General features: G+C 27.8%; 1 protein-coding gene across 1 annotated transcript; it reads left to right on the top strand.

Annotated features, from left to right (window-relative positions):
* The first annotated feature begins 8,578 nt into the window (after nt 1-8,578).
* LOC124912798 (copper methylamine oxidase-like) lies at nt 8,579-14,778 on the top strand. Its single transcript, XM_047453447.1, has 12 exons — nt 8,579-8,660; nt 9,725-9,825; nt 9,917-10,207; nt 10,297-10,409; nt 10,486-10,816; nt 10,878-11,093; nt 11,162-11,398; nt 11,468-11,653; nt 11,734-11,874; nt 14,104-14,372; nt 14,456-14,537; nt 14,659-14,778. The coding sequence occupies exons 1-12, from the start codon at nt 8,579-8,581 to the stop codon at nt 14,776-14,778; spliced, it is 2,169 nt and encodes a 722-aa protein (XP_047309403.1).
* Nucleotides 14,779-14,964: the final 186 nt, after the last annotated feature.

The raw sequence follows: 14,964 nt of genomic DNA, 5'->3' as shown, positions 1-14,964 counted from the left end.
TATTCCAGACTCGAGAAAGATTAAATTGGATGCGAAGGCAGTCAAATGCGTGTTTGTCGGCTATGACCAAAAAAGGAAAGGGTGGCGGTGTATGGATCCATCAACTCACAAATGCACTATGTCGAGAGATGTTGTTTTCGACGAAATTTCTTCGTACTATATGAAGGATGTTGAAGAAACTGTTCAGACTAATCTTCCCATTCCCATGTCTACGGGAAGCTCTTAGAGTAATAATAGTGACAGGGGGAGCCCTGACTTAGCTCAAGATACTTCAGTCGATGAAGGAGCCAAAGGTGAAAGGTTACCAGGAAATCCACATCAGGAAGAATCAAGTCAACAACAGAATAGGGAATCTCGACCAAAAAGAAACATTGTAAGGCCCTGTCGATTCAGGGATGATAATTTTGTAACAACATTTTCTTGTTTCTTGGCAAACGCAATAGACGACGATGAACCCACTTCTTATAATGAAGCAAAAAATGTCAAGGAATGGGTGGCAGCAATGGAGGAGGAAATGCATGCTCTCAAGAAGAATGAGACATGAGACGGTGTTCCGAAGCCTCCTGATACTCAAGCAGTCACATGTAAGTGGGTGTATCGAATCAAGCGAAAGACTGATGGAAGCATAGATCGATACAAAGCTAGATTGGTTGCTCGAGGATTCTCACAGAAGTATGGAGAAGATTACGAGGAGACATTTAACCCAGTTGCGAAGATGACGTCAATTCGCACTGTGTTGGCCTTAGCAGCTAGTTCTCGATGGAAGTTGCGGCAATTGGATGTCAAGAATGCATTTCTCTACGGAGAACTTGATCGTCCAGTATATATGGAACAACCACCTGGATTCGAGAAGACTGATAGTTCCCAATTGGTCTGTAGACTTAAGAAGACACTATATGGATTAAAGCAAGCCCCGCGTGCTTGGTATGGAAAGGTTGCTGATATCTTCACAAAAGCACTTCCTAAAGGTCCGTTCGAAAATCTACGATCTAAGTTGGGACTAGTTCATCGGGCATCACTTTAAGGGGGAGTGTTAGAAATTAAAGTAATAATAATAATAATTAAGGAGTCTTTAGTTGTTAAAGAGAGTCTCTTGGATTGTCCAAGACTCTTGATCTTATCTAGTAATGAGACTCTTCATGTCTTTTGTTTAATGTCTTAGTTATGCTTTATTTTATTTAAGGATTGTAATCGTGTTCTTATTTATATCAATTTTCAATAGACAGATTATCATTTCAGTTTGTTTTTCATTCTCAAATTTTCTATTCACTTTCATATATATTTCTTCACGGTTCTATCATCGAAGTCCTGATTGTGATTTCGTTACAGTATCATGACTCCCCAACTAAATTCAAAACGTTTTTAGATGAAATCGAACCCGTGACCTGTTGGTCTATTAAATTGACTCTTACCGTTGGACTTATTAATTTTTATTTTACAAATCCACATTTGTGCAGAAAATGCATAATCAATCATTTTAAGGAGAACTTTTAGAATCAAAAGTCTAGTTAAGTTACATTTATGATTGGATAAGCAAGTGATTCATTCCATTACCTCAATTTCCTGTCTTAAATTTTGAATGTCTTTCTCAGTTTTCCCATGCTTGAGAATAAACTTCATAGCAACTGTCTGAAGAAAATATGATAAAAAATTAATAGAAAAGAATTACCTGTCCGGTGAACTTCCTCCTCCCTTTATAGACCTTGCCAAATGATCCTTCACCAACTAGCTCAATCACTATGTAATTTTCAACACCCATCTCAGAAAACTGAAATTAGGCTGATGTTTGTACTTGAATAAACGTGTTCTTAGCAGAATCAATCACACACTTAGACTAATATTACAATTAGAAGAGTTTTGTACTGAATTCAGGATTTTCATTTTGTTACGGTCTATTGAAACAGAAAAATCGACAGAATGACCCTAAAGATACCTTATTTGACCTTTTTTTTTTTTACTGACGCATAAAATTAAATGCGTTGATGACACCTTGTATTTTTTTGGACGAAAATGCCACTCGCAACTGAGTGCATTGTAAAAAATCCACAATCGTGAGACGCAACCGTCATTAGCGAGACGAAATTTTTTTTTTTGCGTCTCGCGATTATGGACTTTTCACATGGCATTTGTGTATTTTTCACATGGCATCCAGTTGCGTCTCGCAACGAGGGCATTTTCGTCAAAAAAAAAATAAAAAGTGTCATCAGCGCATTAAAATTTATGTGCTGACCACGGATGCAAATAAGACAATCTTTAAGGTCATTTAATCAAATTTCCCTTGAAACTAGAAAGAGAAAACAGAACACTTTTTAAATTTTAAACCGGCCTCCAAGATATTTTTTAAAGGTTTTTTCATTCGACTTCACTTCAAAACATTATTTTTTTTAAAAGCTTCAAAACAAATGATATATAATTAATTATTTGTTCTACTAACTTAATTTCAAAATTTCCTCCTAAATCGGTCGACATAATAAAAAAGTTAATAATAATAATAATAATAAAATAATTAGTTATTTGTTTCAACAAATGTCCACTCATGTAACCATACTTCAAAGCGAAATAAATTTATTGCATTTCTCTTTTTCTTCCTACTCATCTTCTCTCAATTTTTGAAAGATTTGATTGCTTATCAAATCAGTTTGAATCCTCCCATGTATAATATAATTAATGTTTTTTATTTATTTATTTTAATATATGAATTCGACAATGAACAATTGGACTAGCTTGTAATGGATTTTCTAAAATGTTTGCGAATTTATTTGATAATTGAAAGAGTATGGGTTGTAAGAGAAAGATAAATGCAATAAATAGCATTTTTTATTGTCCGTTTAGAAGTGTAGGAATATAATGGGACAACGAATGTGCCTAAATGGGACAGTAAATTTGGACTCAAATAGTAGACAAACTAAAAAATTGGAGATCCTAGTCTAGTAGAGTGGGACAATAGATTCAGACTCAAATAGTAAAATATTTCGAAAGTGGAACAGCAAATCCGACTCTAGGGTGAGACATTAGATTCACAGAAAAATTAGAAAATAGTAGAAAAATTATTTATATAAAATGAATGATAAAAAGAGAATATAATTAAGAAAATAAATTAGAAAAAGAGAAATTAGTTATAATCCTAAGAGAGAAATTTAATAATTTATAAAAAAATGTAAAATTATTTAAGAAATAGAAATTCGTTAATGGTGGATTGCATATATATATATATATACAAATTGTTTTTCTCACCCCCTCCCATATTCCCACCCCCGCTTAACTCCTTAATTAATTTCAAAAATAACTTATTTATTCCTACCACCTTTATATATTTACACATTTCTTATTTTATTTATTTTATTTATTTTATTTTATTTTATTATTGAGTGTTTTTATTAAATATAATTAATTAATTTTTAATATTTTTTTAACTTTATTTATTTAATTAAAAATACAAAATATTATTATTTTTATATTATAATTATTTAAAATATATTAAATATTGAAATATATAATAATTTAATAAAATATTAATATTTAATATTTTATTATATTAATTATATATATATATATATATATATTAAAATACTTACAAAAATTATTTATTAAATAATAATTAATAATTAGTCTAATCATAATATTTTAATTAATAATATTATATATTAATAATTAGTCAAACATAATATTTTTAATTTTAAATAATAATATTATATATTAATAATTATTTTTAATTTTAATTAATAATATTATATATTAATAATTAATCAAACATAATATTAATAAAAATATTAAAAATTAATTAATTAATTATATTTAATAAAAAACTTAATAAGTAAATAAAATAAAATAAGTAAAATAAATAAAATAAGAAATGTAAATATATAAAGGTGGCAGGGATAAATAAATAATTTTAGAGTTGATTGAGAAGTGAGGGAGGGGTGAGAATATGAGAGGGGTGGGAAAAGCAGCTCCCTATATATATATATATTAAACTTTTTTTTTTTATTAAAAAATAGTCTCATTAGCTGTTTCACTCCATCTCCCATACTTTAAAACGGACAATACAACAAATTGTCATACAGGAGTTTGTTTGAACATCAATAATAAAAAAAATACATATATACATACACAAAAAAATATTAATATTTTAAAATTATTATTTATAATATATATATATATATATTATAACTAATAATTTTAAAATATTAAAAATATATAATATATATTCAATTAATAATAAAAAAAATATATTTAGTATAATATTTTAACATGTTTTAAATAGTTTATAAATATTTTTTATTTTAATTTATAATGTTCTTATTTATATATGTATATATTTTACACAAAATATTATAACATTAAATTATTATTAATTAATAAAAATAACAAATAAAGTTATTGTTTAATAAAAGATAATAATTAGATTTTTTTAAATATATTATTAAATAAAATGACAGAAAAAAAATAAAAAACATTAAAATTAATTAATGAAAATATTTAAATTAAAAAATAAAATAAAAATATATTTAACTCATATATTAAGTTATTTATTCAGAAATATATTTGAAACTTATATATTATAATTAAATTATTATTAATAAATAAAAATGATAATTAATATTATTGTTTAATAAAAAATAATTATTATACAGTTGTAATACTTAAAAAAAAATATACCTACTCATATTATAAAATTAAAATAATTATTTTGATTTATTTTTAAATAAATAAAATTAAAATAATTAACTCTAAAATTAAAATCTGATTAAAATAATTAATTAAATTAATTATTATGATAATTAAAATCTAATTAATTAAAAAAATGACCAAACAAAATAAATAAAGTTATTTAGGATAAATGTTGTACTCATTTTATCTCAAAATAATTTTAGAAGAAAAAAATCAAGAGATTAAAATAAATAATTTTTGATGAAATGTGGTATCCATTTTATCTCAAAAATTATTTATTTAACCAAAAATATAAAAATAAAAAATAAATTGACAAAATATTTGTCATATTTATTTTTAATATTTTGTGTATTTTAAAAAGATTAAAATTAAACCAAAAGGGTGAAAGAAAATTAAATTTTAAATTAACCCTTAAAGTTTTAAAATAAAAATAAATCTATAATCGGGTGTAGCCGAAATACACATTTATTGTTACAGTCGGAACCGCAACCATTGGATGGACGCTGGATTTTCATTATATGCCTAAGGGGAGCGCATGTGTAGCCCGCTGCAGTCGAAAGAAAGCGCGCTTGCAAAGCAAGCGACCAACTAACACCCGTTAGCTGAAACACAAAGGAGCTCACAAAACGCAACGAAACCACGACGAAACGCTAACGAACCGCTCTGTGTCCTCATTCTCTCCCGAAACAACACTGTTTCATGCTCTGATCATCTTCTTCATCGCGATCGCCGAAAGGAAAAGAATAGTCGCCATCTTTGATTTTTCAAAAATGATACTCGGTCATTTTTCAACCTTTTTGACTGATTCGAAAGGTGAAATGATCACCCTACTTTGGTGATCATTTCTCCTACATCTATAGGTATTGATCATGACTATTTCGACAAGTTGGATGAAGAACAACCAAAATATCTAAATGGATTTTGGCTGATTTAGTCTACTTGAAACCATCAAACGACTTCGAAAGGCTATAAATATCCTCCCTCAACAATTCCGAAGCCAAGAAATCCATTCTCCAACTTTAAATAAAAGAAAATCAGAAATCTTCCATTAAAGCTTCAAGTTTTCGGGATTTTCGAAATCTTTGCATAAGGTCTTAAATCTTGGATCTGAGCATCTCCAAAGCTTCCTTAAGGTCTAAGTAGTGTTCTCCAATCTTTGATATGCTTTCCATCACCTTTTAATTCATACTTCCAGTTTGAATTTGAAATTTTTATATTTCAATATTCACAAGTTTGTATATTTTTTAGTTGTTGAATTTTATGATTGGAAATCGATCTTAAGATCATTTCCACGCTTTCTGTTTATGTTAAAATCAATCAATCAACCTTAAACAGAAAACCCAAATTTGGATTTTGAAAATCCAAAAATTGGGTTTACAGTTCTTGGATTAATCCTCGAGAACAGTTGCGCAGAAAGCTTCTCAACATGTTTCTAATGATGTTGGACAAATATTTAAATAATGTTTGATCAAAATAAAAAAATTTAAAATAATTAGAAATTTTGAGTTTTTGATTTGATCCAAACGAACAATCAGTGTTCATGTTTTAGTATCAATCATGTATATGATATGTAAGGAAACTATTGACAAACTCCATACACTTCAAAACAACTTTAAAACCAAAAATACGATTTTTGGCCATAAACTGTTTTTTAATGAATTAATCATCACCCAATGACGATTTTTGAAATGATGTTCTAAATGTTTTTGGGAGCTTTGTGAAGCTACCCAGGCCCTTGGATCAAATAATCCAAACTTTTATCAAAATTGCAAAACCTGCAATTCTAATGTTCTTGAGGATCGAGAAATTTAACCTATGACCGATAGGTCCGACCGAGGCTTTTCAGCCAGGATCAAGAAGTCCGACCAATGTTCTTCATCGATGATCGATAAATCCGATCGATGTTCTTCATCTAGGACCAAGAGGTTCGTCCGATAATTTTTTACATCCGAACGAAAAGTCAAACTTAAGACCGAGGAGTCTCGCACCCGATCGAGAATTCCCGAATCCATGACCGATGACTTCCACCTAGGACCGATATGTCTGATCGAGAAGTCAGACATATGGTTAAGGAGTCTCACACTCGACCGAGAACTCCTGAACCTAGGACCGATGACTTCCACCCAGGATTGAGGCGTCGCGTCCGACCAAGAATTCTGGCACCCGACCAAGAATTCTAGCCAAGGACCGAGAGGCCTTAGCACACCGATCGAGGGACTCCCACACGCCGACTGAGGATCCTAAACCTAGACTAAGGGGTTCCCAACCTAGGTTCCCGACCTAGGACTAAGGGTTCTTAGCTCTTAACCGATAAAATAAACCCATGACCTAGGACACCGGTCCTAAGGCCTGTTCGGTTCTCACTTTCAAATTCTAAAATTATTTTTATAATTTTGGAACCTCAAACTATTTTTTAAAAATCCCAAAAAATTAGAAAATGATTTCGAAATATTTTTGGGATATTTCCACAAAAACTATTTTGACAAATGCTTGTTTAAGATTTATTTTTAAACCCTAATGCCATATAAACTGATGTTCTTCGGGTATTTTCCTCTCTAGTCGTCATCAACAACAAGTACTAGCATTTAAATAATTGTTGTTACAATTCTTTAAATAACGTTAAAACCTACGCATGTCTAGAACCGGAAAAATAATTGATTAAAATAAAACGTCATACAATCGATTTTTAAAAGCCAAATTTATACCAAATTTATAAGTTGAGACCGTTTTCAAAACGGATACGAAGGATGAAGCGCAATAGCCCTTTCTCGAGTATCACCAAATTACGAACATAAAGAAACTCTAGCTAAAAATACGTTTGTACACGTATGCCATTTTTATTGATTTTAAAAAAGAATCCATTAATTATTTTGTATTAATTAAATAATCTTTTAAATTAATTAATTTAAACAAATAATTTCTAAAAATATTAAATTGGTATATTACTGCAAATTCCCATATTATTTAAATTTAAATTAATTATTTTTAATTAATTTAAAAATCTGTCAATAATTATTTAAAATCAATAATGTTTTATTTAAAAAAAAAAAAAAATCTTAACACAATTCTGGAACTTTAAAGTTTCACGGAACTAAAGGATTTTTTTAGGTTACAATAGTTTTTAATATATTATTAAATAAAAAGACTAAAATAAAAGAACAAAAATATTTCACAAAACAAATTAAAAATAAATAAAAGAAACTTTAAGATAATTAAGAAAATATATTTAAAAATTTAATTTGAAGTAATTGAAAAATATATTTGTGTTTTATTTATTATTATAAAAAAATAAATTAAGATATATTATAATTTAAAGAACAATTTTAGAATTGATGAGCAAAATTTAAAAAGAAAAATATTGATTACCATATATTTTTTATTTAATTATTTATATATATTAGTTTTATGTATTTTTAATATTTGTGTAATTATTTATTATAATAATTTATTTATTTTAAGATAATTTATTAAATTTAATTTTTTATTAGCAAAATTTTAGTAAACCAGTATTATAGTGTAAGAGCTAAATTTTATTTAATTGATTTATATGTCTAATTAAATAAATAAAACTTTAATAAGATAAAATAATTATATTTATTTTATTTATATTTTATTTAATTCGACCCTATTAAGTTGATTCCAAGGATAATATATTAACATTTAAAATATATATTTATAAAAGAAAAATTATGTGTATATTATTTTGTAGCAAGTTTTTAGGTAGAATTGACTGTTTTAAATTATTTTTTTATTTGAAATTTACTTAGTCAAAGAAAAGATTAAGCTCCATACATAAATAAAAATAAATAATATATTGATAGTTATCCCTTAAAATCAGCTTTAGAAATGAAGTATAAAAGAGTTCTTGACTTGCATCATTTCCTAAATGTCATTATGTAATATTCCCATGTCCATTAGTGTTGATGTCCAACATAAGATGATAGTAGATGAAAATGTGGAAACAAAGAAGACTGGAAATGAGAAGAAAGGTACTAATTATTTAGTTATAAGTATTTTAATTTAATTTTGTTTTTAATATATATAAACAAGAAATTACGAATTTTACATCTAATTTTGTCATTTATTTGTTTATTACAATAAATTTATTTATTTATTAATATCTTTTTAAAATTTAAAAATAATACTTGTTTATTTTTATAGAAATAATTAATAATAAAATATCAAAATATTAAAAAACAAATAGAATTTAGAGTTTTATTGAGTTTGAAAATTTGTTGGTGACTTTTAAAAAAAGTATGGATCCTTAAATTTTTTCTTTTTTTAGAATTAAAAAAAAAACCAAAAAATTAGGTGTAAATTTAAAAAACAATAAATAAATGAATATATATAATAACATATTAATATCCATTATAGTTTTACATAATTTTTTAGTTTAAATGTGAACACTAATAAATTACAATGGTTCGGTTAGTTTTTCCACTTAAAAAAATCATCAGAATTGTTAGTGTCTTTTTTCAAAATTTTATATACAATTTAATAAATATCAACTTACATAATAAAAAAAATTGTGAATCATTTATCAATAAGTTCCAAATTAATAATTTTTTGGGATCTAATCTTCAAAATTTTCGTTATAATTACATTGTGAATGTTTTTATCGGCCTAATTTAATTGTTGAATGTTCTTAATTTTTTTTCAATAAAATAATCCCATATATGAACAAATACTTATTTTATAAATTCAGCTCTTTTAATCATATTTATTAATGTCTCTAAATAACCACTAATCCATTAAATTCCAGTCAAACAAAGTTAAAAAAAAAACTCTATATATTCTTCGCAATATGATAATGTAAAAGAAGATAAAGAACGTGTCAAAAATACATATCAAAAATACATATTAAAAATACATATTAATTAAACTATCAAATTTTTATTATCTAAAAAGGCAAGTGAACTCAATACAGGAAAATATGTATCAGCCAACTTCTTTAGTCGGTTTTATAATGGTTATAAGTTTAGAAGTTTAAATTTTGTAAAATTCTTTACATTTAGACAAAAAAAATTTTGATGATTGTTATATTTTTATGAAGGGAACCCGATACCATCAAGGTCTCAAATCTATCATCCTTTGGACCCATTGTATCGAGACGAAATTATTGTGGCGGTTGCAACTATAAAGAAAACGGTTGAGGTAATCTAACTATTATGTTTTGTTTTGTATATATATTTTTAAATTTAATAAACTTGAATGTGATTAATTAATCCATTATAATCATTTACAGGAAATTGATAACATTCGATTAATTGAAGTTGTTCTGTTCGAACCAGAGAAGAATATTGTGGCATTAGCAGATTCATATTTCTTTCCACCGTTTTATTCATCGTTGTTTCCTTTAACACAATTTGGTTCGCTAATTCCGAACAAACTTCCTCCAAGAAAAGCTAAACTTATTTCGTATAACAAAAAGTCAAATGAGACGTACATTTGGATTGTTGAAATAACTCAAGTAGATGGTATTAAAAAAGGAGAAATCATCTCATCAAATCTTGTTAAAGATGTTCAGCCACCCATGGTACATTCATCTTAATTTGTAACTTATTATTTGTCATTAGAAACTTGATATATTTAAAAGGGCTCCTTAGTTTTCTCTTTTTATGTTAGGATGGTGTTGAATATAATGAATGTGAAGCAGTTGTTAAGGACCATCCACCATTTCAAAAGGCAATGAAAAGAAGAGGAATTGATGATATGAAGCTAGTGATGGTTGATCCATGGTTAGTTAAACAAAATGTATCATTTTTTGGATTAAAATTTGACTTGTGACTAATTTAAATCATGAAATTTCAATAGGTGTGTGGGATATTATTCTGATAAAGAAGATCCCAGTCGAAGACTTGCGAAACCACTTATATTTTGTAGAACAAAAAGTGATTGTGCACTTGAAAATGGCTATGCACGACCTGTAGAAGGCATTCATATTCTTGTTGATTTACAAAAAATGGTTGTGATTGAATTCGAAGATCGTAAACTTGTACCCATACCTCCATCTGATCCATTGAGAAACTATACTGCTGGTGCATCTAGGGGAGAAGTTGATAGAAATGATATTAAGCCTCTACAAATCATTCAACCAAATGGACCTAGTTTTAATATTCAGGGTCATTTTGTGGAGTGGCAAAAGGTATTAGCTTTATATTTGGATCTATACTTAAAAAGATGAATTGTCTCTGTTTTTTTGACAGTGGAATTTCCGAATTGGATTTACTCCAAGGGAGGGATTGGTCATCCATACTGTTGCATACATTGATGGTAGTAATGGTCGAAGATCTATAGCTGATAGATTGAGCTTTGTTGAAATGGTTGTGCCATATGGTGATCCTAATGAGCCACATTACAGAAAGAATGCATTTGATGCAGGGGAAGATGGTCTTGGAAAAAACGCACATTCCCTTAAGAAAGTCAGTTTCTTTTTCTCTTCCATATTCTTTAACACAAGATATCAAGTTTTCCTTTAAATCTAATGCAGGGATGCGATTGTTTGGGACATGTCAAGTATTTTGATGCTCATTTTACAAACTTTATTGGAGGAGTTGAAACAATTGAAAATTGTATTTGTTTGCATGAAGAAGATCATGGCATCTTATGGAAACATCAAGATTGGAGAACTGGTTTATCTGAAGTTAGAAGATCTAGAAGACTTACAGTTTCATTTATGTGTACTGTTGCAAATTATGAATATGGTTTCTTTTGGCACTTTTATCAGGTACAAAATCTATTAGTAAAATCTCTTTTTGCCTAGTGTTCTTCAATTAAGTGCATTTTTTTCTTATAGGATGGGAAAATTGAAGCCGAAGTTAAATTAACAGGAATTTTAAGTGTTGGAACTCTTCAAGCTGGAGAATATCGAAAATATGGAACAACTATTGCTCCGGGACTATATGCTCCTGTACATCAACATTTCTTTGTTGCTCGAATGAATATGTCTGTTGATTCTAAGACTGGTGAACCATGCAATCAGGTATGGTGTCTCTTAAGACATGGTTATGTTGTTTAAATGTCTATTTTTTTTTATTGATCATGGACATGAATAATATTTAGGTTGTTGAACTTAATCTTAAAGTTGAAGAACCTGGGATGAATAATGTTCATAATAATGCATTCTACGCTGAAGAGACATTGCTCAAGTCCGAATTGCAAGCAATGCGAGATTGTAATCCTTTGTCAGCTCGCCATTGGATTGTAAGATTATTTTTATAACATTTTAAAGTATTAAATACAAATGATATTGTAGAAATTGTGAGATATGAAATTGTGAAACAATCACCATTCAGAACTAAACAAACAACTATGCCTAAGACAACCAAATACTTACAAATAATAAAGGCACAAACAAACACCTCAAAGTTCTTCAGCCTTAGAACAACCAAAGTACAAGAAAATTTGAGGAAATAATAAATACAAGATTTGTCTTGTAGATTGGAGTTAAAACCTACATTCATTACCAAGCAAAGTCTTCACTATGATCATGGAAAATATAAAGGAGAAATTATAGATAAAGCGGTTGAATGAAAGTGAGTTTTGCTTATTTTTTAGAATTAAAGAAGCAAATAAATTATAAGAAAATAAAAAGTTAAAAGGTTATGTCAACTTCCTATTTAGACAAAAATAATAATTAATTTTTTTTCAAGGTGTGTTTAAGCCACCATATAAACATACACCCACAAGTAATGAGGTTTTGTAGTGTAAATAGGGTGAATTGGTACAATATATTTTAATGTTTTTATTCATACCATACCAAAAATTTTGGTATAAAAAAATTCATACTGATACTACAGATATTTCAGTATACCGAAATTTCAGTATTATACAAATAACATACCGTTCATATCAAATATGGACGATATACCAAGATTTCAGTATGATATCGGTATTATACCGTTTATATAGAAAAAAACTTTAGACTTCACTGGGTCAATTCGGTAAGAAAAGGAAAATCGAATTAGTTTAATTTATCATAAAATAAAATACTTAGGGAGGACAAGTTTAATTATATTTTGATTTAGTTTTATAATTGAATTAACATCAAATTTATTTGAAAAAAAAAGTAAAACTATTGAGATTACAAAGATAATATATACAAATACGTTCAAAGAAAGAAATTAATTTATTAAAATTGATTCATTATTAGTTAATGATAATCTGATATTAAGAGTTACCTTAATCTAATTTCTGAAATGAAAATGAAAATTTAATTAGTTATTATTTATTTACTTATAAATATTATATATATATATATATATATATATTAATTTATAAATATTATTACTTTATTTCGGTATACACTGAAATATTATAAATCGCATATATTTAACGTATTAATAATTTCGTTATTGTTATTATTCTAAAAATATATATATTTTCAGTATTTTGCGATACAATATTTGTGATATACTGAAATTGATGATGTTCTCGCCCTAAATAGAAATTATTTTTATCTCAACTAACCTAATGAGTTTACTCATACTTTTCTACAAAACAAATCTACTCAAATCTCTTTTATTTCTTTAAATTTATTTTCTTTTCTTTGTGAGCGGGCGAAGAACATTGACTTCAACTCGTAATTTTAAATATATGAGTTCATGTGTTATTACCCCTGAGTTTAGTCTCCGCCTTAAAAACTCACTCTTATTGTGCTAGAATCATTTTTAACGAGTCCATAAGTAGTGATCCCATTTTTTTCATCGGGTTCGAGTAGAGACCAAAAACCGATCCGGCAGAACGACTCAAAAGATAAAGAAGTATCGTTAATATCTTTGTGCTCGTTCCAAGTTCGAAGTACCAGTTGTATGAGTAAGAGTTCCCTTCGTTATATGTTTTTTTCTTCATATAGATGTAGGATCTATGGGGCAATGGTTTAGAAGTACATTTTGTGCAACAATCTTTCCAATCTGATAGAAAAAGATCCCATAATCCTGAACCGATCTTACCGGATCGCAAATCCCAAGTTTGTCTATGAAGAGTTAATGTATCATGCCACAACATCACATTAATAAACCTTCTCGAATACATTTTCAACATATATTTTAGTCATTTATTTTAACTAATACACTTTTTCATAAAAAAAAAATCTCCAAAATATCGAATTATATAAATTAAAAGAAAAATCAAACAAGCTCTTAGTCTAATGAGTATGTCTAATTGCCTTACTTTGATGCTGATTCTTCATAACTCATAAATTTAAAAAGTAAGATTATTTTAATTGATGTTTTATAAACGTGAAAATCGTATTTACTATGAAAAGGTCGAATAATTATAATACAAATCATAACACCATTTGTCATAAATGAATGAAAATAACTAGAGTAAATATAGTAAACAAATTAAGTGATCAATAAATAAACTCAAAGATTTTTGTGTATCTTTTTTCCTTCATTATTCACAATGTTTGTGTCATTTGGTATATTTCAGGTTAAGAATACAAAAACTGTTAATAGAACTGGACATCCAACTGGTTACAAGCTAGTACCAGGCTCAAATTGTTTTCCATTAGCACGTCCTGAGGCCAAGTTTTTGAGAAGAGCCGGTTTTCTAAAGCATAACATCTGGGTAACATCTCATTCCCGTGACGAGAATTTCCCAGGAGGTGAATTTCCTAATCAAAATCCTCGTGTTGGTGAAGGCTTGACATCGTGGGTTAAAAAAGATCGATCCTTAGAAGAAGCAGATATTGTTCTATGGTATGTTTTGTGCATTGAGATATACAATTTGGTGTTTAGTTATATCTCATTTTTCTTATATGATCTATATTTGTTTAACAAAGGTATGTCTTTGGGATTAGTCATGTTCCACGACTTGAAGATTGGCCCGTTATGCCAGTAGAACGCATCGGATTTACGCTTCAGGTATGTTTTCAAGAACATAAATATGTTCTTGAAACAAATTGGTCATATTATTGATTTTTTTTTTGTTTTCTATTCCTTTTAACCTATTTTCTAAATAATTTGTAATTGATTATTTGATTAGCCACATGGATTCTTTAATTGCTCGCCATGCATTGATGTCCCTCCTAATCGGTCTGAAACTAACTCCAAAGATATCGTTGCGAAGTCCGACTCAAATGGTGTCATAGTTTCAAAGCTTTGAAATTGTTCGATATGATATATCTTTGGAAGTTAAGAGCGGTTAATTTCATGCATTTTTATAATTTAAAATTATTGATTGTTGTTGTTTTCATACAATTTCATTTATTTTGAGCCCATAAATCATCACCGACTTGAAGCTGTTAAATAAAATATATACTAGACTTTTTAAGAAGATTTTTCATTGCAT

The sequence above is a fragment of the Impatiens glandulifera genome, chromosome 1, assembly GCF_907164915.1.
Source record: "Impatiens glandulifera chromosome 1, dImpGla2.1, whole genome shotgun sequence".
NCBI classification, from domain to species: Eukaryota; Viridiplantae; Streptophyta; class Magnoliopsida; order Ericales; family Balsaminaceae; genus Impatiens; species Impatiens glandulifera.
The sequence above is the reverse complement of the archived record's forward strand: the minus strand, read 5'-3'. Positions and strand labels throughout refer to the sequence as shown.